The 15,542-nt window shown below is 50.2% G+C and overlaps 1 protein-coding gene across 1 annotated transcript in view; it reads left to right on the top strand.

Annotated features, from left to right (window-relative positions):
- The window catches only part of LOC116936857 (uncharacterized), a 69,920-nt gene that overhangs the window by 48,155 nt on the left and 6,223 nt on the right, over positions 1 to 15,542 (top strand). The window contains exons 6-9 of the mRNA XM_076057698.1: positions 2,070 to 2,161; positions 8,010 to 8,145; positions 12,513 to 12,633; positions 14,898 to 15,010. Coding sequence (XP_075913813.1) covers positions 2,070 to 2,161; positions 8,010 to 8,145; positions 12,513 to 12,633; positions 14,898 to 15,010 — 462 coding nt within the window. The remainder of the gene's footprint in view (positions 1 to 2,069; positions 2,162 to 8,009; positions 8,146 to 12,512; positions 12,634 to 14,897; positions 15,011 to 15,542) is intronic.

Genomic DNA, 15,542 nt, shown 5'->3' with positions numbered 1-15,542 from the left:
GTCTCTGTGTGTCTCTGTGTGTCTCTGTCTCTGTGTGTCTCTGTCTCTGTGTGTCTCTGTCTCCGTGTGTTTCCGTGTGTCTCCGTGTGTCTCTGTGTGTCTCTGTCTCTGTGTGTCGCTGTGTGTCTCTGTCTCCGTGTGTCTCTGTCTCCGTGTGTCTCCGTGTGTCTCTGTCTCCGTGTGTCTCCGTGTGTCTCTGTGTGTCTCTGTGTGTCTCTGTCTCCGTGTGTCTCTGTGTGTCTCCGTGTGTCTCTGTCTCCGTGTGTCTCTGTGTGTCTCTTTCTCCGTGTGTCTCCGTGTGTCTCTGTGTGTCTCTGTCTCCGTGTGTCTCTGTGTGTCTCTGTCTCCGTGTGTCTCCGTGTGTCTCTGTGTGTCTCTGTCTCCGTGTGTCTCTGTGTGTCTCTGTCTCCGTGTGTCTCCGTGTGTCTCTGTCTCCGTGTGTCTCTGTGTGTCTCTGTGTGTCTCTATCTCCATGTGTCTCTGTCTCCGTGTGTCTCTGTGTGTCTCTGTCTCCGTGTGTCTCTGTGTGTCTCTGTCTCCGTGTGTCTCTGTGTGTCTCTTTCTCCGTGTGTCTCCGTGTGTCTCTGTGTGTCTCTGTCTCCGTGTGTCTCTGTGTGTCTCTGTCTCCGTGTGTCTCCGTGTGTCTCTGTGTGTCTCTGTCTCCGTGTGTCTCTGTGTGTCTCTGTCTCCGTGTGTCTCCGTGTGTCTCCGTGTGTCTCTGTCTCCGTGTGTCTCTGTGTGTCTCTGTGTGTCTCTATCTCCGTGTGTCTCTGTCTCCGTGTGTCTCTGTGTGTCTCTGTCTCCGTGTGTCTCTGTGTGTCTCTGTCTCCGTGTGTCTCTGTGTGTCTCCGTGTGTCTCCGTGTGTCGCTGTGTGTCTCTGTCTCTGTGTGTCTCCGTGTGTCTCTGTCTCCGTGTGTCTCCGTGTGTCTCCGTGTGTGTCTGTCTCCGTGTGTCTCTGTGTGTCTCTATCTCCGTGTGTCTCTGTCTCCGTGTGTCTCCGTGTGTCTCCGTGTGTCTCCGTGTGTCTCTGTCTCCGTGTGTCTCTGTGTGTCTCTGTCTCCGTGTGTCTCTGTCTCTGTGTGTCTCTGTCTCCGTGTGTCTCTGTGTGTCTCTGTCTCTGTGTGTCTCTGTGTGTCTCTATCTCCGTGTGTCTCTGCCTCCGTGTGTCTCCGTGTGTCTCTGTGTGTCTCTGTCTCCGTGTGTCTCCGTGTGTCTCTGTCTCCGTGTGTCTCTGTGTGTCTCTTTCTCCGTGTGTCTCTGTGTGTCTCTGTCTCCGTGTGTCTCTGTCTCCGTGTGTCTCTGTCTCCGTGTGTCTCTGTGTGTCTCTGTCTCTGTGTGTCTCTGTCTCTGTGTGTCTCTGTCTCCGTGTGTTTCCGTGTGTCTCCGTGTGTCTCTGTGTGTCTCTGTCTCTGTGTGTCGCTGTGTGTCTCTGTCTCCGTGTGTCTCTGTCTCCGTGTGTCTCTGTCTCCGTGTGTCTCCGTGTGTCTCCGTGTGTCTCTGTGTGTCTCTGTCTCCGTGTGTCTCTGTGTGTCTCCGTGTGTCTCTGTCTCCGTGTGTCTCTGTGTGTCTCTTTCTCCGTGTGTCTCCGTGTGTCTCTGTGTGTCTCTGTCTCCGTGTGTCTCTGTGTGTCTCTGTCTCCGTGTGTCTCCGTGTGTCTCCGTGTGTCTCTGTCTCCGTGTGTCTCTGTGTGTCTCTGTGTGTCTCTATCTCCGTGTGTCTCTGTCTCCGTGTGTCTCTGTGTGTCTCTATCTCCGTGTGTCTCTGTCTCCGTGTGTCTCCGTGTGTCTCTGTCTCCGTGTGTCTCCGTGTGTCTCTGTGTGTCTCTGCCTCCGTGTGTCTCCGTGTGTCTCTGTCTCCGTGTGTCTCCGTGTGTCTCCGTGTGTCTCTGTCTCCGTGTGTCTCTGTGTGTCTCTGCCTCCGTGTGTCTCCGTGTGTCTCTGTCTCCGTGTGTCTCCGTGTGTCTCCGTGTGTCTCTGTCTCTGTGTGTCTCTGTCTCCGTGTGTCTCCGTGTGTCTCCGTGTGTCTCTGTGTGTCTCTGTGTGTCTCTGTCTCCGTGTGTGTCTGGCAGGTAACAGGGAAGTTCCGTGGGGGTCTCAACCCGTTCACTCGTGGCTGCTGCAGTAACGTTCAGCACGTCCTGTGCTCACCCCAAGCCCCACGGTACACAGCTACACAGCGGTACACAGTTACACAACGTTATGTTACACAGCGGTACACGGTGGTACACAGCTACACAGCGGTACACAACGTTACACAGCGGTACACGGTGGTACACAGCGGTACACAGTTACACAACGTTATGTTACACAGCGGTACACGGTGGTACACAGCTACACAGTGTTACACAGTTACACAGCGGTACACAGTTACACAGCGGTACACAGCTACACAGCGGTACACAGCTACACAGTGTTACACAGTTACACAGCTACACAGTGTTACACAGTTACACAGCTACACAGTTACACAGTGTTACACAGTTACACAGTGTTACACAGTGTTACACAGCTACACAGTTACACAGTGTTACACAGCTACACAGTTACACAGCTACACAGTTACACAGTGTTACACAGCTACACAGCTACACAGTTACACAGTTACACAGCGGTACACAGTTACACAGTGTTACACAGTTACACAGCTACACAGTTACACAGGTACACAGTTACACAGCTACACAGTTACACAGTGTTACACAGTTACACAGCTACACAGTTACACAGGTACACAGTTACACAGCTACACAGTTACACAGCTACACAGTTACACAGGTACACAGTTACACAGTGTTACACAGTTACACAGTGTTACACAGTTACACAGTGTTACACAGTTACACAGTGTTACACAGTGCTACACAGTTACACAGTGTTACACAGTTACACAGTGTTACACAGTTACACAGTGTTACACAGTGTTACACAGTTACACAGTGTTACACAGTTACACAGTGTTACACAGTTACACAGTGTTACACAGTTACACAGTGTTACACAGTTACACAGTGTTACACAGTTACACAGCTACACAGTTACACAGTGTTACACAGTTACACAGTGTTACACAGTGTTACACAGTTACACAGTGTTACACAGTTACACAGCTACACAGTTACACAGTGTTACACAGTTACACAGTGTTACACAGTTACACAGTGTTACACAGTTACACAGCGGTACACAGTTACACAGTGTTACACAGTTACACAGTGTTACACAGTTACACAGTGTTACACAGTTACACAGTGTTACACAGTTACACAGCTACACAGTTACACAGTGTTACACAGTTACACAGTGTTACACAGTTACACAGTGTTACACAGTTACACAGTGTTACACAGCTACACAATGTTACACAGTTACACAGTGTTACACAGTTACACAGTGTTACACAGTTACACAGTGTTACACAGCTACACAGTGTTACACAGTTACACAGTGTTACACAGTTACACAGTGTTACACAGTTACACAGTGTTACACAGTGTTACACAGTTACACAGTGTTACACAGTTACACAGTGTTACACAGTTACACAGTGTTACACAACGTTACACAGTGTTACACAACGTTACACAGTGTTACACACAGTTACACAGTGTTACACAACGTTACACAGTGTTACACAACGTTACACAGTGTTACACAGTTACACAGTGTTACACAGTTACACAGTGTTACACAGTGTTACACAGTTACACAGTGTTACACAGTTACACAGTGTTACACAGTTACACAGTGTTACACAGTTACACAGTGTTACACAGTTACACAGTGTTACACAGTTACACAGTGTTACACAGTTACACAGTGTTACACAGTGTTACACAATGTTACACAGTGTTACACAATGTTACACAGTTACACAATGTTACACAGTTACACAATGTTACACAGTTACACAGTGTTACACAGTTACACAGTGTTACACAGTTACACAGTGTTACACAGTTACACAGTGTTACACAGTTACACAGTGTTACACAGTTACACAGTGTTACACAGTTACACAGTGTTACACAGTTACACAGTGTTACACAGTTACACAGTGTTACACAGTTACACAGTGTTACACAGTTACACAGTGTTACACAGTTACACAGTGTTACACAGTTACACAGTGTTACACAGTTACACAGTGTTACACAGTTACACAGTGTTACGTTACACAGTGTTACGTTACACAGTGTTACACAGTTACACAGTGTTACACAGTTACACAGTGTTACACAGTTACACAGTGTTACACAGTTACACAGCTACACAGTTACACAGTGTTACACAGTTACACAACGTTACACAGTTACACAACGTTACACAGTTACACAACGTTACACAGTTACACAGTGTTACACAGTTACACAGTGTTACACAGTTACACAGTGTTACACAGTTACACAGTGTTACACAGTTACACAGTGTTACACAGTTACACAGTGTTACACAGTTACACAGTGTTACACAGTTACACAGTGTTACACAGTTACACAGTGTTACACAGTTACACAGTGTTACACAGTTACACAGTGTTACACAGTTACACAGTGTTACACAGTTACACAGTGTTACACAGTTACACAGTGTTACACAGTTACACAGTGTTACACAGTTACACAGTGTTACACAGTTACACAGTGTTACACAGTTACACAGTGTTACACAGTTACACAGTGTTACGTTACACAGTTACACAGTGTTACACAGTTACACAGTGTTACACAGTTACACAGTGTTACACAGTTACACAGTGTTACACAGTTACACAGTGTTACACAGTTACACAGTGTTACACAACGTTACACAGTGTTACACAGTTACACAGTGTTACACAGTTAAACAGTGTTACACAGTGTTACACAGTTACACAGTGTTACACAACGTTACACAGTTACACAGTGTTACACAACGTTACACAGTGTTACACAGTTACACAGTGTTACACAGTTACACAGTGTTACACAGTTACACAGTGTTACACAGCTACACAGTGTTACACAGTTACACAGTGTTACACAGTTACACAGTGTTACACAGCTACACAGTGTTACACAGTTACACAGTGTTACACAGTTACACAGTGTTACACAGCTACACAGTGTTACACAGTTACACAGTGTTACACAGTTACACAGTGTTACACAGCTACACAGTGTTACACAGTTACACAGCGGTACACAACGTTACACAGTTACACAGTGTTACACAGTTACACAGTGTTACTACGTTACACAGTTACACAGTGTTACACAGTTACACAGTGTTACACAGTTACACAGTGTTACACAGTTACACAGTGTTACACAGTTACACAGTGTTACACAGTTACACAGTGTTACACAGCTACACAGTGTTACACAGCTACACAGTGTTACACAGTTACACAGTGTTACACAGTTACACAGTGTTACACAGTTACACAGTGTTACACAGTTACACAGTGTTACACAGTTACACAGTGTTACACAGTTACACAGTGTTACACAGTTACACAGTGTTACACAGTTACACAGTGTTACACAGTTAAACAGTGTTACACAGTTACACAGTGTTACACAGTTACACAGTGTTACACAGTTACACAATTTTACACAGTTACACAGTGTTACACAGTTACACAGTGTTACTACGTTACACAGTTACACAGTGTTACACAGTTACACAGTGTTACACAGTTACACAGTGTTACACAGTTACACAGTGTTACACAGTTACACAGTGTTACACAGTTACACAGTGTTACACAGTTACACAGTGTTACACAGTTACACAGTGTTACACAGCTACACAGTGTTACACAGCTACACAGTGTTACACAGTTACACAGTGTTACACAGTTACACAGTGTTACACAGTTACACAGTGTTACACAGTTACACAGTGTTACACAGTTACACAGTGTTACACAGTTACACAGTGTTACACAGTTACACAGTGTTACACAGTTACACAGTGTTACACAGTTAAACAGTGTTACACAGTTACACAGTGTTACACAGTTACACAGTGTTACACAGTTACACAATTTTACACAGTTACACAGTGTTACACAGTTACACAGTGTTACACAGTTACACAGTGTTACACAGTTACACAGTGTTACACAGTTACACAGTGTTACACAGTTACACAGTGTTACACAGTTACACAGTGTTACACAGTTACACAGTGTTACACACCGTTACAGTGTTACACAGTTACACAGTGTTACACAGTGCTACACAGTTACACAGTGTTACACAGTGCTACACAGTTACACAGTGTTACACAGTTACACAGTGTTACACAGTGCTACACAGTTACACAGTGTTACACAGTGCTACACAGCTACACAGTGTTACACAGTTACACAGTGTTACACAACGTTACACAGTGTTACACAGTTACACAGTGTTACACAGTGCTACACAGTTACACAGTGTTACACAGTGCTACACAGCTACACAGTGTTACACAGTTACACAGTGTTACACAGTTACACAGTGTTACGTTACACAGTGTTACACAGTTACACAGTGTTACACAGTTACACAGTGTTACACAGTTACACAGTGTTACACAGTTACAGTGTTACACAGTTACACAGTGTTACACAGTGCTACACAGTTACACAGTGTTACACAGTTACACAGTGTTACACAGTTACACAGTGTTACACAGTTACACAGTGTTACACAGCTACACAGTGTTACACAGTTACACAGCGTTACACAGTTACACAATGTTACACAGTTAAACAGTGTTACACAGTTACACAGTGTTACACAGTTACACAGTGTTACACAGTTACACAGTGTTACACAGTTTCACAGTGTTACACAGTTAAACAGTGTTACACAGTGTTACACAGTTACACAGTGTTACACAGTTACACAGTGTTACACAGTTACACAGTGTTACACAGCTACACAGTGTTACACAGTTACACAGTGTTACACAGTTACACAGTGTTACACAGTTACACAGTGTTACACAATGTTACACAGTTACACAGTGTTACACAGTTACACAGCTACACAGTTACACAGTGTTACACAGTTACACAGTGTTACACAGTTTCACAGTGTTACACAGTTAAACAGTGTTACACAGTGTTACACAGTTACACAGTGTTACACAGTTACACAATGTTACACAGTGTTACACAGTTACACAGTGTTACACAGCTACACAGTGTTACACAGTTACACAGTGTTACACAGTTACACAGTGTTACACAGTTACACAGTGTTACACAATGTTACACAGTTACACAGTGTTACACAGTTACACAGTGTTACACAGTTACACAGTGTTACACAGCTACACAGTGTTACACAGCTACACAGTGTTACACAGTTACACAGTGTTACACAACGTTACACAGTGTTACACAACGTTACACAGTGTTACACAGTTACACAGTGTTACACAGTTACACAGTGTTACACAGTGTTACACAGTTACACAGCTACACAGTTACACAGTGTTACACAGTTACACAGTGTTACACAGTTACACAGTGTTACACAGTTACACAGCGGTACACAGCTACACAGCGGTACACAGCGGTACACAGCTACACAGCGGTACACAGCGGTACACGGTGGTACACAGCGGTATACAGTTACACAGCGGTACACAACGTTATACAGTTACACAGTGTTACGTTACACAGTGTTACACAGTTAAACAGTGTTACACAGTGTTACACAGTTACACAGTGTTACACAGTTACACAGTGTTACACAGTTACACAGTGTTACACAGTCACACAGTGTTACACAGTCACACAGTGCTACACAGTTACACAGCGTAGTGTAACATAACACTGTGTAACACTGTGTAACGTTGTGTAACATTGTGTTACACAACGTTACACAGTGTTACACAACGTTACACAGTGTTACACAGTGTTACACATGGCAGTGACGTCTGTGGTGACCCCGTTTGGCAACCAACTTGTGACCCCCCCCCACGTCTCCCCCCCCCTCCCCCCCCCGTGCCCCCCGTGCCCCCCCCCCCAGCTACGTGGGCCGCCCGCGTGCCAAGAGGCCCCTCCCCTCGGCGGCGCTGTCCCCGCCCTTCGTGACGCCCAATGAGGAGGAGGCTCAGCTGAAGGTGACGCTCACCGACAACGGCATCCACGCTCACCGCAGCAGGGTGAGAGACGCACGCACACACACACACACGTGTACACACACGTGTACACACACACACGTGTACACACACACACGTGTACACACACACACGTGTACACACACACACACGTGTACGCACACACACGCACGTGTACACACACAGACACGCACGTGTACACACGCACACACACACGTGTACACACACACACACACGTGTACACACGTGTACACACACACGTGTACACACACACACACGTGTACACACACACACGTGTACACACACACACGTGTACACACACACGTGTACACACACACACACGTGTACACACACACACGTGTACACACACACGTGTACACACGCACACGTGTACACACACGTGTACACACACACACACGTGTACACACACGTGTACACACACACACATGTACGCACACACGCACACACACGTGTACACACGCACACGTGTACACACACACACGTGTACACACACACACACGTGTACGCACACACACGCACGTGTACACACACAGACACGCACGTGTACACACGCACACACACACGTGTACACACACACACACACACGTGTACACACGTGTACACACACACGTGTACACACACACACGTGTACACACACACACGTGTACACACACACGTGTACACACACACGTGTACACACACACACACGTGTACACACACACACGTGTACACACACACGTGTACACACGCACACGTGTACACACACGTGTACACACACACACACGTGTACACACACGTGTACACACACACACGTGTACGCACACACGCACACACACGTGTACACACGCACACGTGTACACACACACACGTGTACACACACACACATGTACACACACGTGTGTGTGTGTACACACACACGTGTGCACACGTGTACACACACGTGTACACACGCACACACGCACGTGTACACACAGACGTGTACACACGTGTACACACACTAGTACACACGCACGTGTACACACAGACGTGTACACACGCACACACGCACACGTGTACACAACACACGCACACGTGTACACACGCGCACGTGTACACACACGTGTGTACACACACGTGCGTGTACACACACGTGCGTGTACACACGCACACGTGTACACACGTACGTGTACACACGCACGCACGGTCTGTCTGCAAAACAACCCCCCACCTCCTCGTGGTGCCGGATAGGCAACGCTGCGATTGGCCTTTCGTCCCATAGCCACCACAGCGGCTAAACGGGGGCTCTGGACGGGTGCGAGGGGCTGGTAACCCCTCCACCCTTTCAATAGATGACCACTAGACCACGTTTAAAATATCTAATCAATAAGCTTGTGCCGGAGGCCCCGGGGGGACAGGCGTCTATGACGTCTCCTGGCCAAACCCCAATTGGCGGAGCCAGGAGATTGAATCTCTACCCTCGGGGCTCCTCCAGAAACAACGAAAAGCCACTAAAGGTGGCCACGTGGAATGTTCGAACGCTCACTGCGGAGGAGAGGCTGCCGCTCCTCTGTCGGGAGCTGCACCGGTACCGCCTGGATCTCTGCGGCATTCAGGAGGTCCGGTGGACCGGTTCTGGCTCCTGCCACCATGAGGGGTGGACGGTCCTCTACTCGGGGCAGCAGACTGTCAAACAACAGGGTGTGGCTCTTCTTCTAAACGAAAGAATGAAGGGGGCGTGGGAGCGTGGCGGTGAGGTGTGGGAAGCTGTAAGCCCCAGGCTACTTTGGGCTCGCCTTCCCATCAACCGGAGGCAAGGAGTGGTGGTCGTGGTTACGTATGTCCCCACCGAAGACGAACATCCGTGGAGGGATGCAGGCAAGGCCGATGAGTCAGATGCCTTCTATGACCTCCTGTCACAGGTGCTGGCTAAAGTGGCCCCTCGGGATAGAGTCATCATTTTGGGTGACTTCAATGCCCGAGTTGGTCATGATGCTGCCACCTGGTCTGGAGTGATTGGAGGGCATGGGCCAGATCAGCTCAATAACAACGGCAGGAGGCTGCTAGATTTTTGTGCAGCCTATGGGCTTGTAATTACCAACACGCTGTTCCGGCATCGGCACATCCACACAACATCATGGATGCACGCCGGGTCCAAGCAAGAACATCTACTGGACTACATAGTGACGGAACAGCGGATACGAGCCTATGTCCTTGACACCAGAACCTACCGTGGAGCTGATCTGCCCACTGACCATCGACTAGTCATCTGTAAGATGCGCCTGCCATTCTTCCACTCCGGTGGTGGGTGTACACCCAGGACCCCATTCCAACCTAACGTGGCCTGGTCTCAGTTATCTGATGAGAAGTCACCCCCTGTGAGTGGCTGGCTGAGGTGCCATCTGTTGAGGAAGTACTGAAGGCGATCCGGAGTCTGAGACCAGGAAAGGCAGTGGGCAGAGATGAACTCCCAAACGAAATGCTGAGGGAGGGTGGCGTTTGTGCACAGACTGCCCTATATGACATCATAACAACAGTCTGGACCACTGGACGGGTTCCACAGGATTGGAAGGATGCCCTGGTGGTCCCCCTCTTTAAGAAGGGGGACCGCACAAACTGTAACAACTACAGGGGCATCTCACTCCTCAGTGTGCCAGGAAAGGTCCTGGCAATGATTATTCAACATCGCCTTGCCAGGCACGCTGAGGAGAGGCTTGCGGAGCCCCAATGCGGTTTCAGGAAAGGGCGGTCCTGCACAGATGCCATATTTTCTGTCCGTCTGATACAGCAGAGGTGTAGGGATTTCCAACAAGACCTACACCTCTGCTTTATTGACCTGGTCAAGGCCTATGATACCATCAGTAGGCCTGGGCTCTGGGTTGTTCTTCGTGCTTTTGGAGCACCTGACCCTCTGCTCACGATCATTAAGGACCTTCATGATGGTGAGCGGGCCCGGGTAAAACTACGTGGCCGGGAGTCAGAGCCATTCTCTGTACACCTTGGGGTGCGACAGGGATGTCCTCTGGCTCCCATATTATTTAACATCTATTTTGACCACGTAGTTCGTGAAGCCTTCAATAGCTGTACCGGGGGAATCTCCATATGGTACAGATATAATGGGAGGCTGATCGATGCCCGGGTGCGGTCAAGGGATGGCTCCCTATTGCTCAACCACGTTATGTATGCTGATGATTTGGTAATAGCTGCTCAGTCAGAGGAGGAGTTGGAGACGCTGCTGCTGAGACTGGAGCGTGCCACTAAGAGGTGGGGCCTTACCATCAGCCCCACCAAAACTAAGCACCTGCCTGGGTGTTTTGTACCATCAGACACTCCACCCCCACAACTCCCAATCGGTGATGGGGCAGTTGTGGAGAGAGTGGAGAGTTTCCCATACCTGGGCAGTGTGCTTATGACTGGCTCCAGTTTAACAGCAGAGGTCTCACTCCGAATCAGTCGAGCGGCAATATCTTTTCATCGGTTGCGTAACGCTGTGTGGAAGCTACCTGGTCTGTCGCTCCGCACGAAGCTTCAGGTCTTCTCGGCAACGGTCATTCCCTCCCTTCTCTACGCTTGCGAAACGTGGACCCCCCTAATGGAACATCTTCGCCGGTTAGAAACATTTAGGCTGGCCTGCCTACGATCCATCCTGGGTTTAACCAGACTGGATTGTGTGAGGAGCTCACAAATCCTTGAAAGATCTGGGCAAGGTCCCATCGGTGAGCTCCTCCGGTGGGCAAGGCTGCGATGGCTGGGTCATGTAGCCCGCATGCCCAGCCACCGCATGTCGAAACAGCTTTTGTTCAGCCGGATCGAGGGGGCTAAACGGGGGCGGCATGGGCTAGAGAAGAGATGGAGTGACGTGGTATAAGAGGACGTGGAGCTGAGTGGACTTGCCGATGACCGGTACCAGCGGTGTCAAGATCGGCCTCTGTGGAGGAGGCTTGTGAAGGATGCTGCTACTGGGCAGTTGGAGGCAGTCGCCCTCCCACAACAACGGAGGGCGGAGGAGCGACGCTCACAACAACGAGCGGAGCGCCGGGTGGCTAAAGCACAGCAGGTTGGCACAGTAGGGGGCACAGGTGGTGCATCAGCCAGTCATCTCAGTCAGTCGACCCGTGGCACCTGGGTCTGCCCCGTGACCTCCTGCCAGCGGGCGTTCGACACTTCACGTGGCCTCAGGGTGCACATAGCCTGGCACAAGCGTCGTGGTGACGTCACCGCCACTTAGTGGCGAATGGCGGTTGTTGTTGTTGTTTTGTACGTGTCTCTGTGTGTGTACGTGTGTCTGTGTGTGTCTGTGTGTGTGTCTGTGTGTGTCTGTGTGTGTACGTGTGTCTGTGTGTGTCTGTGTGTGTCTGTGTGTGTATGTGTGTGTCTGTGTGTGTCTGTGTGTGTACGTGTGTGTTTGTGTGTGTACGTGTGTGTGTGTGTTACAGTCCAAGGGAAGTCTGGATGCTCTAGAGAGTCAGTCTGTGGACTCGGAGGCTCCACCACCACCCCAGCCGGACCCCGGACGCTACCCAGAGCTCTCCCGCAAACTGGGGCTGGCATCTGACGGTACGTACAGACACACACACACGTACACACACACGTACACACACACACGTACACACACACACGTACACACACATACACGTACACACGTACACACGCGCACACATACGTACACACACACACGTACACACACACGTACACACACACACGTTCGTACACACACACACACACACGTACACACACGTACACACACACACGTACACACACGTACACACACACACACACGTACAGACACACACGTACACACACACGTACACACACACACGTACACACACACACACACGTGCACACACATACACGTGCACACACACACGTGCACACATACACGTGTACACACACACGTGTACACACACACGTACGTACACGCACACACGTACGTACACGCACACACACGTACACGCACACACACGTACACGCACACACACGCACGTACACACACACACGTACACACACACATATGTACACACACACGCACGTACACACACACACACGTACACACATGCACGTACACACACACACGCACGCACATACACACGTACGTACACACACGTACGCACGTACACACACACACGCACGTACACACACGCACGTACACACACACGCACGTACACACACGCGCACGTACACACACGCACGTACACACACGCGCACGTACACACACGCACGTACACACACGCGCACGTACACACACACACGTACACACACGCGCACGTACACACACACACGTACACACACACACGTACACACACACACGTACACACACGTACACACAAAGATCCCCTGTATAACCTTAACAGACTGTTGGGGCAAGTGCTGTTAGCTAGCAGCACCTATGAAGGCCGGTAACGGCACACACAGAGGGGGTGGGTGGCCAGCACCACGCCCGGCCGCCTTTGTCTCCCCAGTTGGCGATGTTTACTGCACAGCTACACCAGGTCACTAATTTGAGGCTGGGTCGACCTAGGGGAGGCCCAGGACCGGTCCAGATAACCGCCACTTGTTGTGTTGGCCGTGAGCGGGAATCGAACCCGGGTCGCCAGGTTCATAGCGCAGCGTAGCCTCTACACGGCCGCTCCCCACAACTATCTGGACCGCTGGACGGGTTCCGCAGGAGGATTGGGAGGATGCCCTGGTGGTCCCCCCCTCTTTAAGAAGGGAGAACCGCACAGACCGTAACAACCACAGGGGCATCTCACTCCTCAGTGTGAGGCCCGGGAAAGGTCCTGGCAAAAGGATTATTCAACGTCGCCTTGCCAGGCACGCTGAGGGGGAGAGGCTTGCGGAGCCCCAATGCGGTTTCAGGAAAGGGCGGTCCTGCACAGACGCCATATTTTCTGTCCGTCTGCTACAGCAGAGGTGTAGGGAATTCCAGCAAGACCTACGTCTCTGCTTTATTGACCTGGTCGAGGCCGTATGACGCCATCAGTAGGTCCTGGGCCTCTGGGTTGTTCTTCGTGCTTTCGGAGTCCCCTGACCCCCTCTGCTCACGATCATTGAGGACCTTCACGACGGTGAGCGGGCCCGGGTAAAACTATGTGGCACCTGCTGGGTCTGCCCCGTGACCTCTTGCCAGCGGGCGTTCGACACTTCACGTGGTGGCCTCAAGGTGCACATAGCCTGGCACAAGCGTCGTGGTGACGTCACCGCCACTTAGCGACGAATGGCGGCTAAAGCACAGCAGGTTGGCACAGTAGGGGGGGCACAGGTGGTGCACCAGCCGGTCATCTCGGTCGTCTCAGTCAGTCGACCCGTGGCACCTGCTGGGTCTGGCCCGTGACCTCCTGCCCCCAGCGGGCGTTCGACACTTAAAGTGGTGGCCTCAAGGTGCACCTAGCCTGGCACAAGCGTCGTGGTGACGTCACCGCCACTTAGCGGCGAATGGCGGTTGTTGTTTGTTGTTGTGTATGTATGTGTGTGTATGTGGGTGTGTCTGTGTGTGTGTGTATGTGTGTGGTGTGTGTGTGTATGTTTGTGTGTATGTGTCAGTCGAGCGGCAATATCTTTTCACCGGTTGCGTAACGCTGTGTGGAAGCTACCTGGTCTGTCGCTCCGCACTAAGCTTCAGGTCTTCTCGGCCACGGCCATTCCCTCCCTTCTCTACGCTTGCGAAACGTGGACCCCCCCCACTAATGGAGCATCTTCGCCGGTTGGAAACATTTCGGCTGGCCTGCCTACGATCCATCCTGGGTGGCGAATGGCGGTTGTTGTTGTATGTGCGTGTGTGCGTGTGTGCTTGTTTATGTGTGTGCGTGTGTGCGTGTGTGTAGATGTGGGGGTGGGGAGTCCCCCGACCCCAACCATGTACAAGTACCGCCCCGTCTACACGGGAGGCAGCCCCGGGCCAGAGCCACGTGCTCTCTACCACGCACGCTCCGACAAGGCACGGACGCTGTCACTCGCACGCTCGCCCGCCCGCTCGCTAGCTCGCTCGCTCACTCACTCACTAGCTCACTCACTCACTCGCTAGCTCACTCACTCACTCACTAGCTCACTCACTCACTCACTCGCTAGCTCACTCACTCACTCGCTAGCTCACTCACTAGCTCACTCACTCACTCACTCGCTAGCTCACTCACTCGCTAGCTCACTCGCTAGCTCACTCACTAGCTCACTCACTCACTCGCTAGCTCACTCACTAGCTCACTCACTCGCTAGCTCACTCACTCACTAGCTCACCCGCTCGCTAGCTCACTCACTCACTAGCTCACTCACTCACTAGCTCACTCACTCACTAGCTCACTCACTCACTCACTAGCTCGCTCGCTAGCTCACTCACTAGCTCACTCACTCACTCGCTAGCTCACTCACTCACTCACTAGCTCACTAGCTCACTCACTCGCTAGCTCACTCACTCACTAGCTCACTCACTCACTCACTAGCTCACTCACTCACTAGCTCACTCACTCACTCAC

Source organism: Petromyzon marinus, chromosome 84 (assembly GCF_048934315.1).
Source record: "Petromyzon marinus isolate PM22_M1 ecotype Great Lakes invasive population chromosome 84, UKy_Petmar_22M1.pri1.0, whole genome shotgun sequence".
NCBI lineage: Eukaryota > Metazoa > Chordata > Hyperoartia > Petromyzontiformes > Petromyzontidae > Petromyzon > Petromyzon marinus.
The sequence above is the reverse complement of the archived record's forward strand: the minus strand, read 5'-3'. Positions and strand labels throughout refer to the sequence as shown.